The sequence below is a fragment of the Leishmania donovani genome, chromosome 29 (genome assembly GCF_000227135.1).
Source record: "Leishmania donovani BPK282A1 complete genome, chromosome 29".
NCBI lineage: Eukaryota > Euglenozoa > Kinetoplastea > Trypanosomatida > Trypanosomatidae > Leishmania > Leishmania donovani.
Window position 1 is genome coordinate 943,221 of NC_018256.1, and position 10,803 is coordinate 954,023.

Sequence of the window (10,803 nt, forward strand, 5' to 3'; positions counted from 1 at the left end):
GCTGGCCTCTCCAGCGCAACAATGTCCACAGTCTGACCGCCGGCATGCGTAGCGGTACATCGCTCTCACCCTCCCGCCCTCCGCCATGTCCGAGGTGCGTGAAGTTTTCACCACCTGAAGTGGCTCGGCGTTGGCAGGGATAGGGAGTGGGGGCTGCATTGCTTCCCCCACACAGAGCGTGGGGAGGGGGAGAGGGGTGTACTGCGCCCTGCGATGCCACGCGCGGAGATGGGTGTGTACGCGTGTGTGTCGCGGTCACCAGGGAGTTCTGAAAGGCAAGCCCCATCTGAAGACAACTGGAAACGACGATAAAGACGCGAGCAAACATAACTTCACGATAGGCACAGAGAAAGTGACGGAGTTGAAGAGGGAGGCCGGCCTCCTTCGATCAGACACGGAGACACAAACACACATATATATGTACACATACATACACATGTGCGCATATACATATATGTGAGAGCACAGATGAAGAGCAGGATGAAATAAAAAAAGCACAAAGGGATGTCAAGGAAGAGAAGCATAAAAAACAGAATGAAAGGTGATTCTCTCCAACGGAGCCGCGGGCAACGGTGGGATGAGGGAGAGTGAGGTGGTGTGCGTGAGAGAGAGAGAGAGCGGATATCGGTGAAGGGGAGCAAAGACAGGTGCGGCCAAGCGTTCCCACAGGCGTACACAGGGACACACGCACACACGCACACACGAATCACGTGCTCTTTGGCATCCCTCTTCTGTGCCCGCTGGTAGAGTTATGTGAACATGCCAGTGTATGTGTGTGTGTGCGTCTGTGGCGTGCATATTGTTCTCATTCCCCGCCCCTGCGAAAATCTTCTTCTCTCCCCTTTTCCTTTTTTTTGATTGTTGCTCTTGCACGTGAGTGGTGGTGTACACACGACACAGTCGCCCCACAAAGAGAAAAGTCAAACGACTGCGCTCGACTAAGATGGACGGGTGAAGGAGAAGAAAAAGGGAAAAGAAAACGACGAGAGGGACGCACATGTGCACGTGGGGGCGATTCATGCGCCCAGCAAGATGATATGTGTGCATGTATGTGTGTGTTTGGATGGAGAGAGATGCCGATAGGGACGGAAGGCGGGGCATGAAGCGTCCTCCCCGCCCTCTAGCGCAGGCGTCCGTACACATGCACACACGTGAGAGACAAGAGACACAAGAGATGGGAGGAACGAACGCAAAAAAAAAACCAAAGACAGCGAACGGAGCTCCTGCCAACCCGCCGCTGCGACTCTTACGTGTCGCAGCAAGAGGAGAAACGTTTGTACGCAAGAAGTGGGCAGGAAGAGCGAAACACACGCCTGCATCCGCCTCAGGTCGGTGGGAAGATGGGGTGTGCATTGCTCGGTATCAACGCCAGAAGAGCAAAGGAAACAGCGACCACGGCGCCGGCAACTTAGTTGCATCCCCTGCACATGCTCGAGTGTGCGTGTGCGCGTGCTATGTTCTCCCCGGCTACTGCGAGGAGTTCAAGCGAGTTACACTACAGAAAGTCATCTCACTATGCTGACTAGCGGCGTGGCAGAGGCCAGAAGGACCTTGGTCGCCGCGGCGGTTTGCTTTGATTTTCACAGCCTATCTTTCTCCGCCGTATGCCAGGCCACCGCGCATGTGCTTACAGGCACGTAAGCACTAAACTGCTAGAGAGGCCCTGACTCACAGCCCGTATATGGTGGCGTTGCTCGGTGCCTCCACTTCGAACGCGAAAACCAGCTCAACGCTCTCGCCAGCACGCACCCTGCGCTCAATCTCCACAATACCTTCGTTGTTGAGCAGGCGTAACTTGCGCCGCTCCTGTTCCACCCTGTCCTCCTCATCGTCGTAAATGTAGACGTCTTCGTGCGGCTTTGCTGGCGAAACGAGCCGCACCTGCAGTAGCTCCTCACTGCTGATGGGAATGTGCTCCACAAGCTTGATGCGCAAGGCACCGTCTACGGAGCCGGTGGCACGTTTCTTGTTACGAATCGTAATCCTGTACGCGTACGTCTTCACTTGGTTCTTCTTTCCCTTCAAGTACGAGCTCTGCACCTTGTTTGCTTGACGCAGCAGCACCCGCTTTATCTCCACGCTTGGGTCAGCACCAAAATACATGTCCAACTTACTCCCTGATGCGCACTGCTTGTCGATACGCGACCGCAAAACGTAGTTCCCATCCAGGAACACGGCTACCTCACCGGGCAGTAACAAGAAGTCGCTCGTGTTCGTGATCTTGGCGTGTGTGAAGGCGGCCAGCGACTTTTCGGGCACGCTCATGTAGCTGATCGCTGCAGGCATCCGGAGCTCGGCCAAGGGAAGACGCGTCGTCTTGCCGTTCGCCATCACGGTTTGCGGGTTGGGTATGGCAAAGTTCATGATGGCCCCGGTACCGGCCTGCTCCACCTGCGCCATGGCACGCTTTATCATCGGCGCTGCGCAACGGGCAGGCGCCCTCTCCGCCAAGGCAAAGCAGATCCCGTCGTCCGCGCAGTCGGCCATGGCGGCGTTTGGGCTCATCATGAACTGGGGCGTCGGCGGCGACGGCTGCACGACGCCGCAGCGCCAGATGGCCATGGCTGGCGGTAACGCAGCATTCCGTCTCGGAACCGCGGAGGATAGCGTCAATGACACATCTTTCAAGTCATCACCGTAGTTCAGAACGACTTCAGCGTTGTAGTACAGCACCACTTCGTTCGTCACTGTGTTCAGGTGCGCCTCGTACACGGCGTTCCACCGGCCGCTCGGAACCATGTACGACACGTATACCACCGCCTCGGGTCCGGCTGGAACGGGCTTCAGAACTTTGAGCGTCAGCACCACCACGTCCACTGTCGTCCCCGCTTCATCGCTGCGGCCACTGCGAGGGCTTTGCCCGCCGTTGGCTACGCACAGCTTCATCTCAAGCTCCGACTTCTCAGCCTCGAGCGCCTCCTTGGCGCGCAGCAGCTCCCGCTTCGCCTTCGCGTGCTCTCTCGTTGCGTTCTCCAACGCGTCGAGGTGCGCGCCCCACATCTCCGGGTCATGCAGCGCAGCAGTGCACATCAGCGGCGCGGCCTTGCACGGCTCCACCGCACTCGTTACACAATCCACAGTGTAATCGCGCACAGCGGCAGCCTCGGCTTGCGCAATCTCGTTGAGTTGAAGCTTCTGCTTCACCGTACGGAGCTGCGACTCCAGCTTGCGACGCGCGTTCGCCGATGACGTGTCACCTGCCCCTTCTCCGTCCGCGTCTGAGTCGCTGGCGCTCGCCACCTCTGCAACCCGCGTCGCCTCCACTGCCACCGTCCCGTCGCTGCGCAGGCAGCGGCGTTCCACCTCATCCACCAGCACGCCGGCGAGGATGACTTTGCCGTCAAACGAGGCACCGAACTCCACCTGCACCGAGTCGCCATCGAACCCGCACTGCCCGTCGAATTTCTTTGGCATCGGCACCATTACCTGCACCTCGTTCACCGGTGTGCTGAACGACAGAGGCGCGCACCGGCGCTGCAGCGACTTGTTCTGGTATATGGTCGCCCGATCCACGCGCGGCGCCACGTGCAGCGTCAGCGGCAATGCACTGGCGCCGGCAGGCGGGGACGTTGCGGGGGCGGCGGCCTGCATGGCGCACAGTTTTGGGAGTTGCTGAAGTTTCACACGGATGGAGAAGAGAGAAGCGGAATCGGGATCAGCCAGATAAGAAGGATCACCTGCTGCAGCCTCAGCCACAAGTTGGCGCGGACGACCAGCGACGGGAAAAACAAAAGATGGAGGAACGAAGGAATACCGGAGTAAGACTTTCCTTTTCTAAAGGAAGAAATCGTGAATGCCAGGGATCCCGAGCGCGCACGGCAGGCTGTGGGCACCCCAACACCACCAGGCAACACAGAGGTGATCGAGCGCCCAGCCAAACGCGCACGCACTCACCGTGGTATGGCGCGTAAGGCGGCGCTTGCGCGTTTGCGAGGCGATCTAAACAGATCAACGCGACAGACAATGCTTTTCAAAGGCTCGGGTGGGCCCGCAGCGAAGGCGATCACAGCGAGAGCCAGAGTGGAAAGGATTCAAGGGACCAACAAAAGCAGAAAAAAGACAACGCATACGTGCCAAAGGATCTGGCGCGTGTGCCTGTGTCTGATAATGAGGAAGGTGTCGTACAGCCAGAGAACCTCTCGGAGGCGGGGGGGGGGCAAACGACCAAGCTGTCCAGGCGCACACACGCGTTCGTATAAATGTGTACGCGTTTGCATTGTTCGCCGTGTGATCGTGGCGGCGTCGAGTTCGGAGATCCAAAACCGATCGCCGCGGTTGTATGAAGCACACACACACACAAAGGAAAAGGATACGGAGGAGAACGAGTGAGAAAGTCGTAGTGGCTTGGCAAGCACTCGAGAGACTACATCGGCAGAGTATTTCTTTGATGGATCCACACTCTCTGCCATACAACATGAGTTGCACGCCACTCCACCCGCCCCCGGCCTGCCACAGACCCCACCGCGCGGTGCGAAGCAGCCGTGGGCACACGCGCTAGAGAGTGCGCCGACTCCGTCATCGGAGCACGGCCCCCTGCACCAGGCTCCACCCATCACCGCCGCTTAGCCGGTCGCCTCGCAGCCGCGCCACCCATTGTGCTGGTCGCCACCCAGTGCATCTCCTCGCGGTCGCGCAGACTGTGCCTCCACCAGCAGGCAATGCGAGGGCCGTGTGGGATACGTTCGAGTCACGCGGATACGCCGCCTATCACGTGGATGGCAGAAGCGTGCGCACCGTCGCTGGCCTCTCCAGCGCAACAATGTCCACAGCCTGACCGCCGGCATGCGTAGCGGTACATCGCTCTCACCCTCCCGCCCTCCGCCATGTCCGAGGTGCGTGAAGTTTTCACCACCTGAAGTGGCTCGGCGTTGGCAGGGATAGGGGGTGGGGGCTGCATAGCTTCCCCCACACAGAGCGTGGGGAGGGGGAGAGGGGTGTACTGCGCCCTGCGATGCCACGCGCGGAGAGGGGTGTCCACCTCCCCGTCCGTCGTCAGAGGCACAGAAGTCCTTCCCCCCTTGAAAAGAGAAGGAGGGTGAAGGAGCTGTGCAACACATACAGACGGTGGAGCGTGTGGGCCGCCAGATGTCTTTTCCATACAGCGAGAGCGGGGGAGAGTTGTGTGTACGTGTATGACGTGTCGCATGACCTCATCGAGCAGACTCTGGCCTTGCACGTTTGCGGGCATTCACCGTTCTTGAGTGTGCGTACGAGCGTCCTACATCAAAGACAGTACCGTCGTGCTGCGAACACGGTGGCGGTGTCTGAGAGGAGAACACACAAGAAAGGGCTCAAAGAAGGGAAAGGAAACAACGAAAGGCATATGGGTTGACTAACCCGCATACGGGCCGAAACGAGATGACGCTGCGAGCTTGAAAAACAGACACACACGAAACAAAAAAAAATAGTCATAACCTATCGTAGCGCCGTGCCAAACACACATCCGCACGCGAAAAAAAAAACTCCTACGACCTTAAAGATGCACAGAACGGCGTTCATAGAGGATTCCTCTCCACGCCATCGCCTCGGCACTCACAAGCTGGCGAGCACACTATCCGACAAGTTCTGCAGCTTGTTGTCCAGCTCCTCCCAGCCGGGAATGATCATCTTGGCGTTCTCCAGCTTTGGCATCTTCGTCCGCGGGTTGTTGCAGAGGTCAATCGTCTTGGCTTTCGATTTGCTTTTATCGCTGCACCACGTCTCGCACCAGAGCCACTCTTCTGGCAAGGAGAAGATGGGAATAGAGTGCTGCAGGTAGTTGGGCAGGTCCTGGTCGAGGTTCTGCAGGCTGTTCGGATCCCCTTCTAGGCTTGCGTAGGTGTCGCGGTACTGGTCGCCCGCAAACATTGCGCGAAAGCGGCGAAGGTCGACGAGGAAGATAGCGCTGATGTGGTAGGGCTTGCCGCGCAGGTGGTCCTTCCAGAATCCACGTTCCCAGAATCTGAAGGACATGGTCGCCTTGTTTTTGAACTTAAGGCAAAACGGGGTCATGGCGATTGGCTTGCCGCCAATGTCCATGTTGTACAACTCGTGCAGGTCCGCTTGAGCAGTCTGGTCAGCGTCGACGAAGATGATCCGGTCGACATCGAGAGGGAACAGCACGTCCAAGAAGAGAATCTTGTAGGCCCAGATCTTGCGCTGCTTCTCTGTTTGCCGTGGCAGCCACCACGGCCAGCGGTACGTCACAAAGCCGACTTCGAACCCCAGCCGCTCCGCGAGGAGGGGGATGTACCGCTTGAACTGCGGGGAGAGAAAGTTCTCAATAACCCAGAACTTGATGCGCGTCGTGTTGGAGCCGTGCTGATCACTCGACGTTTTGTGAACGCTATACATCATCATTCGTAGAAAGCGCTCGTACAGGTGACCGGAGGCGACGGAGAAGATGTTGAGCGTCGGTTTCGCTGGCAGCGCAGGCTTTGCGTCACGCGCCGAATACGAGGGAGGCCACTCGGGTCGCACATCGGACGCCATTTGCTGCAGGATCGTGTGCAAATCGGCTGTCACCTCGGATGTAGGCGTGCGACCCACCTGTAGCGACAGATAACGGCCGCGGAAGGAGTCGATCACGAGCGGGATGCGCTGGCCGTGTGTCCTGTTCGTCAGCAACGGCCCGTTCGCCCCCTCCGTGCAGCCGCGCACGGCGTGGCCGTCGATGGCCTTGATGCAATAGGCCGCCGCCACCGGGCCTTCCTTGATGGAGAGGTGCCAGAGTCCTGGGTTGGCCTGCAGCTGGTAGTATCCGCCGTTGCTCGCCATTACCTGTGTGTCGGTGGTGCCGGCTGCCGAGGCCACCTCCGAAGCGCCGCGTGCGCGAGACGAATGGAGCAAGGAGAGTGGAAGCCCGTCAGGGGCGACACCCGTCTGCACATCGGTCGTACCACCCGTTATCAGCACTGAGTGAATGCGGTAGACGGCTGTCACAAAAAGATTGCTTCGAGGCAGCCTCGACAGCATGATATTGTCCAGATCCACCTCAGCATCCTGCGAGAAGACGGTCCACGACGGCGGCTCGTCGATGCCCAGCGTGAGCAGCGTCGACGACGGCATTTGCGAGAAGGTGGCATGCGGCGCGACGACGCGGCCGGAGGTTGCCTCGAACGCCAGCGCTGGGCTCGCGACGTACTGGTAGAAGTTTCGAATCGGGAACTTGACATCCAGTGATGGATTCAACAGAACAGTGAGGCGAATGTGCAGCGGGGACTGGACGAGGTAGTGAGCGAGCGAAACGATCACTTGAGCATCACGCGACGAAGGATCCACTACGACGGTCACATGGTGCAGAGGTTGCGGCACCGCCCCACTCGCTGTGCCTGCTTCTTCCCCAGCATTCCTGGCGACGTTGCTCACCGTGAACAGCACTGCCTGCAGCGGCTTCCAGTCATTTTCAGACCCGAGGATGCGCTCCTCCCGCATCAGAGCAGACACAGAGGAGCTCTGCTTCCCCATGTGCTGCGAGATCTCGTCTCCGAACACGCTGCTCAGGCAGGCAGCTTTGCTAGCGAAAAAGTTGTTGTCTAACTCATCTGCAGCGTAGCCCCCGTCGGCGGTGCTCATCTCGGCAAATCTCACATTCATTAACGCCTTCTGGGCCGCTTTTGTGATGGGTGCCACGAGCCGAGCTGCCGAGAGAACGTCTGCAGCGCTAAAGCTGGCATCCATGGCAACGATGCGGCCATTGATGACCAGGGCAACGCTGCCAGCGCTTCCGTGATACGCTTCGGCGAAGGCGGACCAAAACTGCACCTTTGCGCGAGCCCACTGCGACGATGCACTTGTACCGGTGATGCGGGAGACACCGACCAACTCCTGCAGGTCGGCAGGGAGTGGTGCCGCCGCCAGCGCTGCAGCTACCGTCTCTGTGCCCAGAACAGGGTTCACGCCTACATTCGCCGACGTCACGGCTTTCGCGATGTGGGACACGTACCGTCGAAGTGTAGTGTACCGCGCTGCCTTCGGCGTGCTGCTACGAGCCAGCTGCTGCTGAAGCGCTCCAATGTGGCGATGAAAGAGAGAGGTGGCGGCTGGAGATGAAACCAGCGAAAGTCGCAGCATGCCGCACACTTCATGGATCGCTCCTTGCGCCTTCACGGCAACGCCGCACTCCTCCAGCGCTTCCATAACCGTTTGCAATTGCTGCAGCATCGCAGTCGTGAATTCGCACGGCAACATCACAAGCTGCGTGAGTGCCGGGACTTCCTCAGCGTACGAAGCACTATACACGTATGGCAGACTCTCAATGTAGGCGACCGTAGCTGGCGTGTCCGACCACCGCATCGTCACCGGGGCACGCACTAATGCGGGTTGCAGGTGGTCCGCAGCGCCTCGCTGCTTGAGAATGGCGCTGTACATGTCCTTCATCTCGTCTCGCAGGGCCCCGCTTGCTGCCCACCCCCGCAGCAACGCTATCTCCCTCTGGAGCGCGGTTGACATGACGGCCATGCTATTCTCCAGCAGGACACCGTTAAGGAAGGTGACCGGGTACTCTGGAACACGGAAGCGGCGCAGCGCCGCTTGCGTCTCGTGGTAGTGGCTCAGAAAATCCGCATTGCTCGTCAGTTTACCGACATCGGAGTTGAGCTGCGCCTGTGCGGTCCTCGTGCACACGCGAGTTATCACCACGTCAGGAATCGTATCCGCCCTGGCCTGCTTGGCTTCCTCCAACAGCTCCATCAGAAAGATCAGCACATTATTCTCCTTGCCCCTAGCGGCAAGGTGATACACGAGAGCGAATACCTGAAGTGCGGCCTGCGACCCGGCAGACTCGCCCTTGAACCCTCCGGCACCACCCTGCACCCCTGCCTCAAACACAGGCGACCATGTCTGGTCCGCCAGCGCAAGCCCGTAGCGAGCGATGAGGCCCTCCTGATGGAGGCGGAACAGCAGGGATATCATCTGCAGACTCGACCTGGAGACCGGATTCCACAAGAACACGAAGTTCAGCAGGTTGCGCCGCGGAAGCGGTGTTTTGGCGTAGCCACGGGCTAAGAGGATCGAGAGCACCGGTGGCAGCCTCTTGAGCCGCGGGTTCGTCTCGACATTGTTGATCCAGATGATGTGCTCTGAAGGAATCGCGTACGCGGCCTCTGTATCGACGCTGCCCTCGAAGCTGGCAATGGTGCGGCGAGTTGTCCGCTTCACGTAGTCGGCAACCTTCTCGAGCACTGCGGGCGCCAATGGCACCGTGCGCGCCTCGCGTACTGCGTCTTCTTCGGCAGACGCAGCGTCATCAGCGGCAACTGCGTACGTGGTCAGCACCGTTTTGATGCGCCGAACGAGCCGCTCTTCCTCATGCAAGGCATGCAGGACTCCAAATAAGGTGAGTTCCTTCTCCTCCACTCGCCAGCCGTCCACGAAGAAGGCTGACTGACCTGGCCTCATGCGCTGGTGAAGAATGAGCAAAGTCTTCTGCACCTCCACGAGTCGGCCGGGTAGTGCCGCGATGCGGGAGAGGGCGGTGGCGTACGTCGGGAACCGCATCACCAAGTCCGTTAGCACGTGCAAGCGCCGGATGTGGTTCTCCACTTCGCTGATATACTGCGTCGCCGCAAGGCCTATTTTCTGCAGCTCCCGCACATCAAAGTTCACCTTCACGTCGTCGCTGCCCATCTCCTCGTCAAGGAGGATGGCGAATTCGTCGAGGGAGGCAGCCAAGCCCGGGTAGCGCTCCTTCAGCCGGCCAACGTGAAAGCCGCCAACGATGCGGTCCACCTGCGTCTTCGGTACCCGCTTCGCCGCAGCCGGAGCATCGGTGCCGTCATGCGACGACCCCGCATCCACTGCCGTCGAGCTCTGCTCCTTGGCTCGTTGCTGCGCGGCCGCCTTCTCATCCAGCACCTTGTACTCCATGTTTTTAATGTCCACGGTAACGCCATAGCCCTGTACAACCAAAGGGCTGTCCCACAGACTCGTCATCGCTGCTGCCAATGACCGCTCAGGTGCACCAGCAGCGGCGCAGAGACGTGACACCGACACTGGTAGATGACGCCAGAAATAGGCCGGAACACCAGAGACGGTGGCACTGGCGGCGTCGGAGGGGGTCGACAGCTCCACGGCAACGCGGTGCAGCGCGTGGGCAGCAGGGGAGCCAGGCAGTCCATACAGAACCACCACAGCCGGTGCCTCGCGAAGAGCAGCCAGCGATGACGCCGGGTGACGGTGATCGAAGCTCGCGAAAGCAACCTCGTCTATGGACACCAAGGCATCTCTGTGTTGCGGCCCCGCACCACCAGCTGCGCTCTTCAGGGCTGAAGGTGTTTTGACACGAAGCGCCTGTAGTGGGGCACCTGGAGCAGTGCGGGTGTAAACTACGGCGAAGGGTTCGCCACAGGCCAATCTGTTCCCGCTGCCACGCTCACCTTGGTCGCTGTCGTCCCTCTCCGACAAGGACGGCGGCGTCGTCTCGCGGAGAGCCTTATCCGCAAGGGTGTAGTGCGCCTCCACTGCCGGCGAGTAGACGCGAGCCGCCATCTCTGCTTCAAAAACGGCCCTGTTGGTGCCTCGCGTCTCAGGCAGGCGAAAGAGAACCTCGAGAAGTCTCATGTACTGCAGCTGCTGCGTGAGAAAGCGAGCGCTAGTCGCCTCGCGCGCCCCCTCAGAGTCCGCGCTACTTCTTCCGCGGTCCTGCGACGGAGACGGCGGCCAGAGGGCATCAAGGCAACTGTAGAAGGCCTCGTCGCCGAAAGAGCGCGCGGCCCACTCGCAGCCCTCCTGATAGAGCGACGTCTCGTTCCACGAAGCTTCCACAGCAGCGTGGATGCCCTTGCCAAGCGTCCTCTGCGCCGTGACGCCTAGGATGAGTAGCAT

At 59.6% G+C, this 10,803-nt stretch overlaps 2 protein-coding genes across 2 annotated transcripts; both read right to left on the reverse strand.

Annotated features, from left to right (window-relative positions):
* Positions 1–1,668: 1,668 nt before the first annotated feature.
* On the reverse strand, positions 1,669–3,591 carry LDBPK_292220 (hypothetical protein, conserved; the record flags this gene model as incomplete). Its single annotated transcript, XM_003862592.1, has 1 exon — positions 1,669–3,591. One exon carries the CDS (start codon positions 3,589–3,591, stop codon positions 1,669–1,671), a length of 1,923 nt encoding a protein of 640 aa, XP_003862640.1.
* Positions 3,592–5,532: 1,941 nt separating this feature from the next.
* LDBPK_292230 (hypothetical protein, conserved) lies at positions 5,533–10,803 on the reverse strand (the record flags this gene model as incomplete). The annotated part of the gene is made up of 1 exon (XM_003862593.1): positions 5,533–10,803. One exon carries the CDS (start codon positions 10,801–10,803, stop codon positions 5,533–5,535), a length of 5,271 nt encoding a protein of 1,756 aa, XP_003862641.1.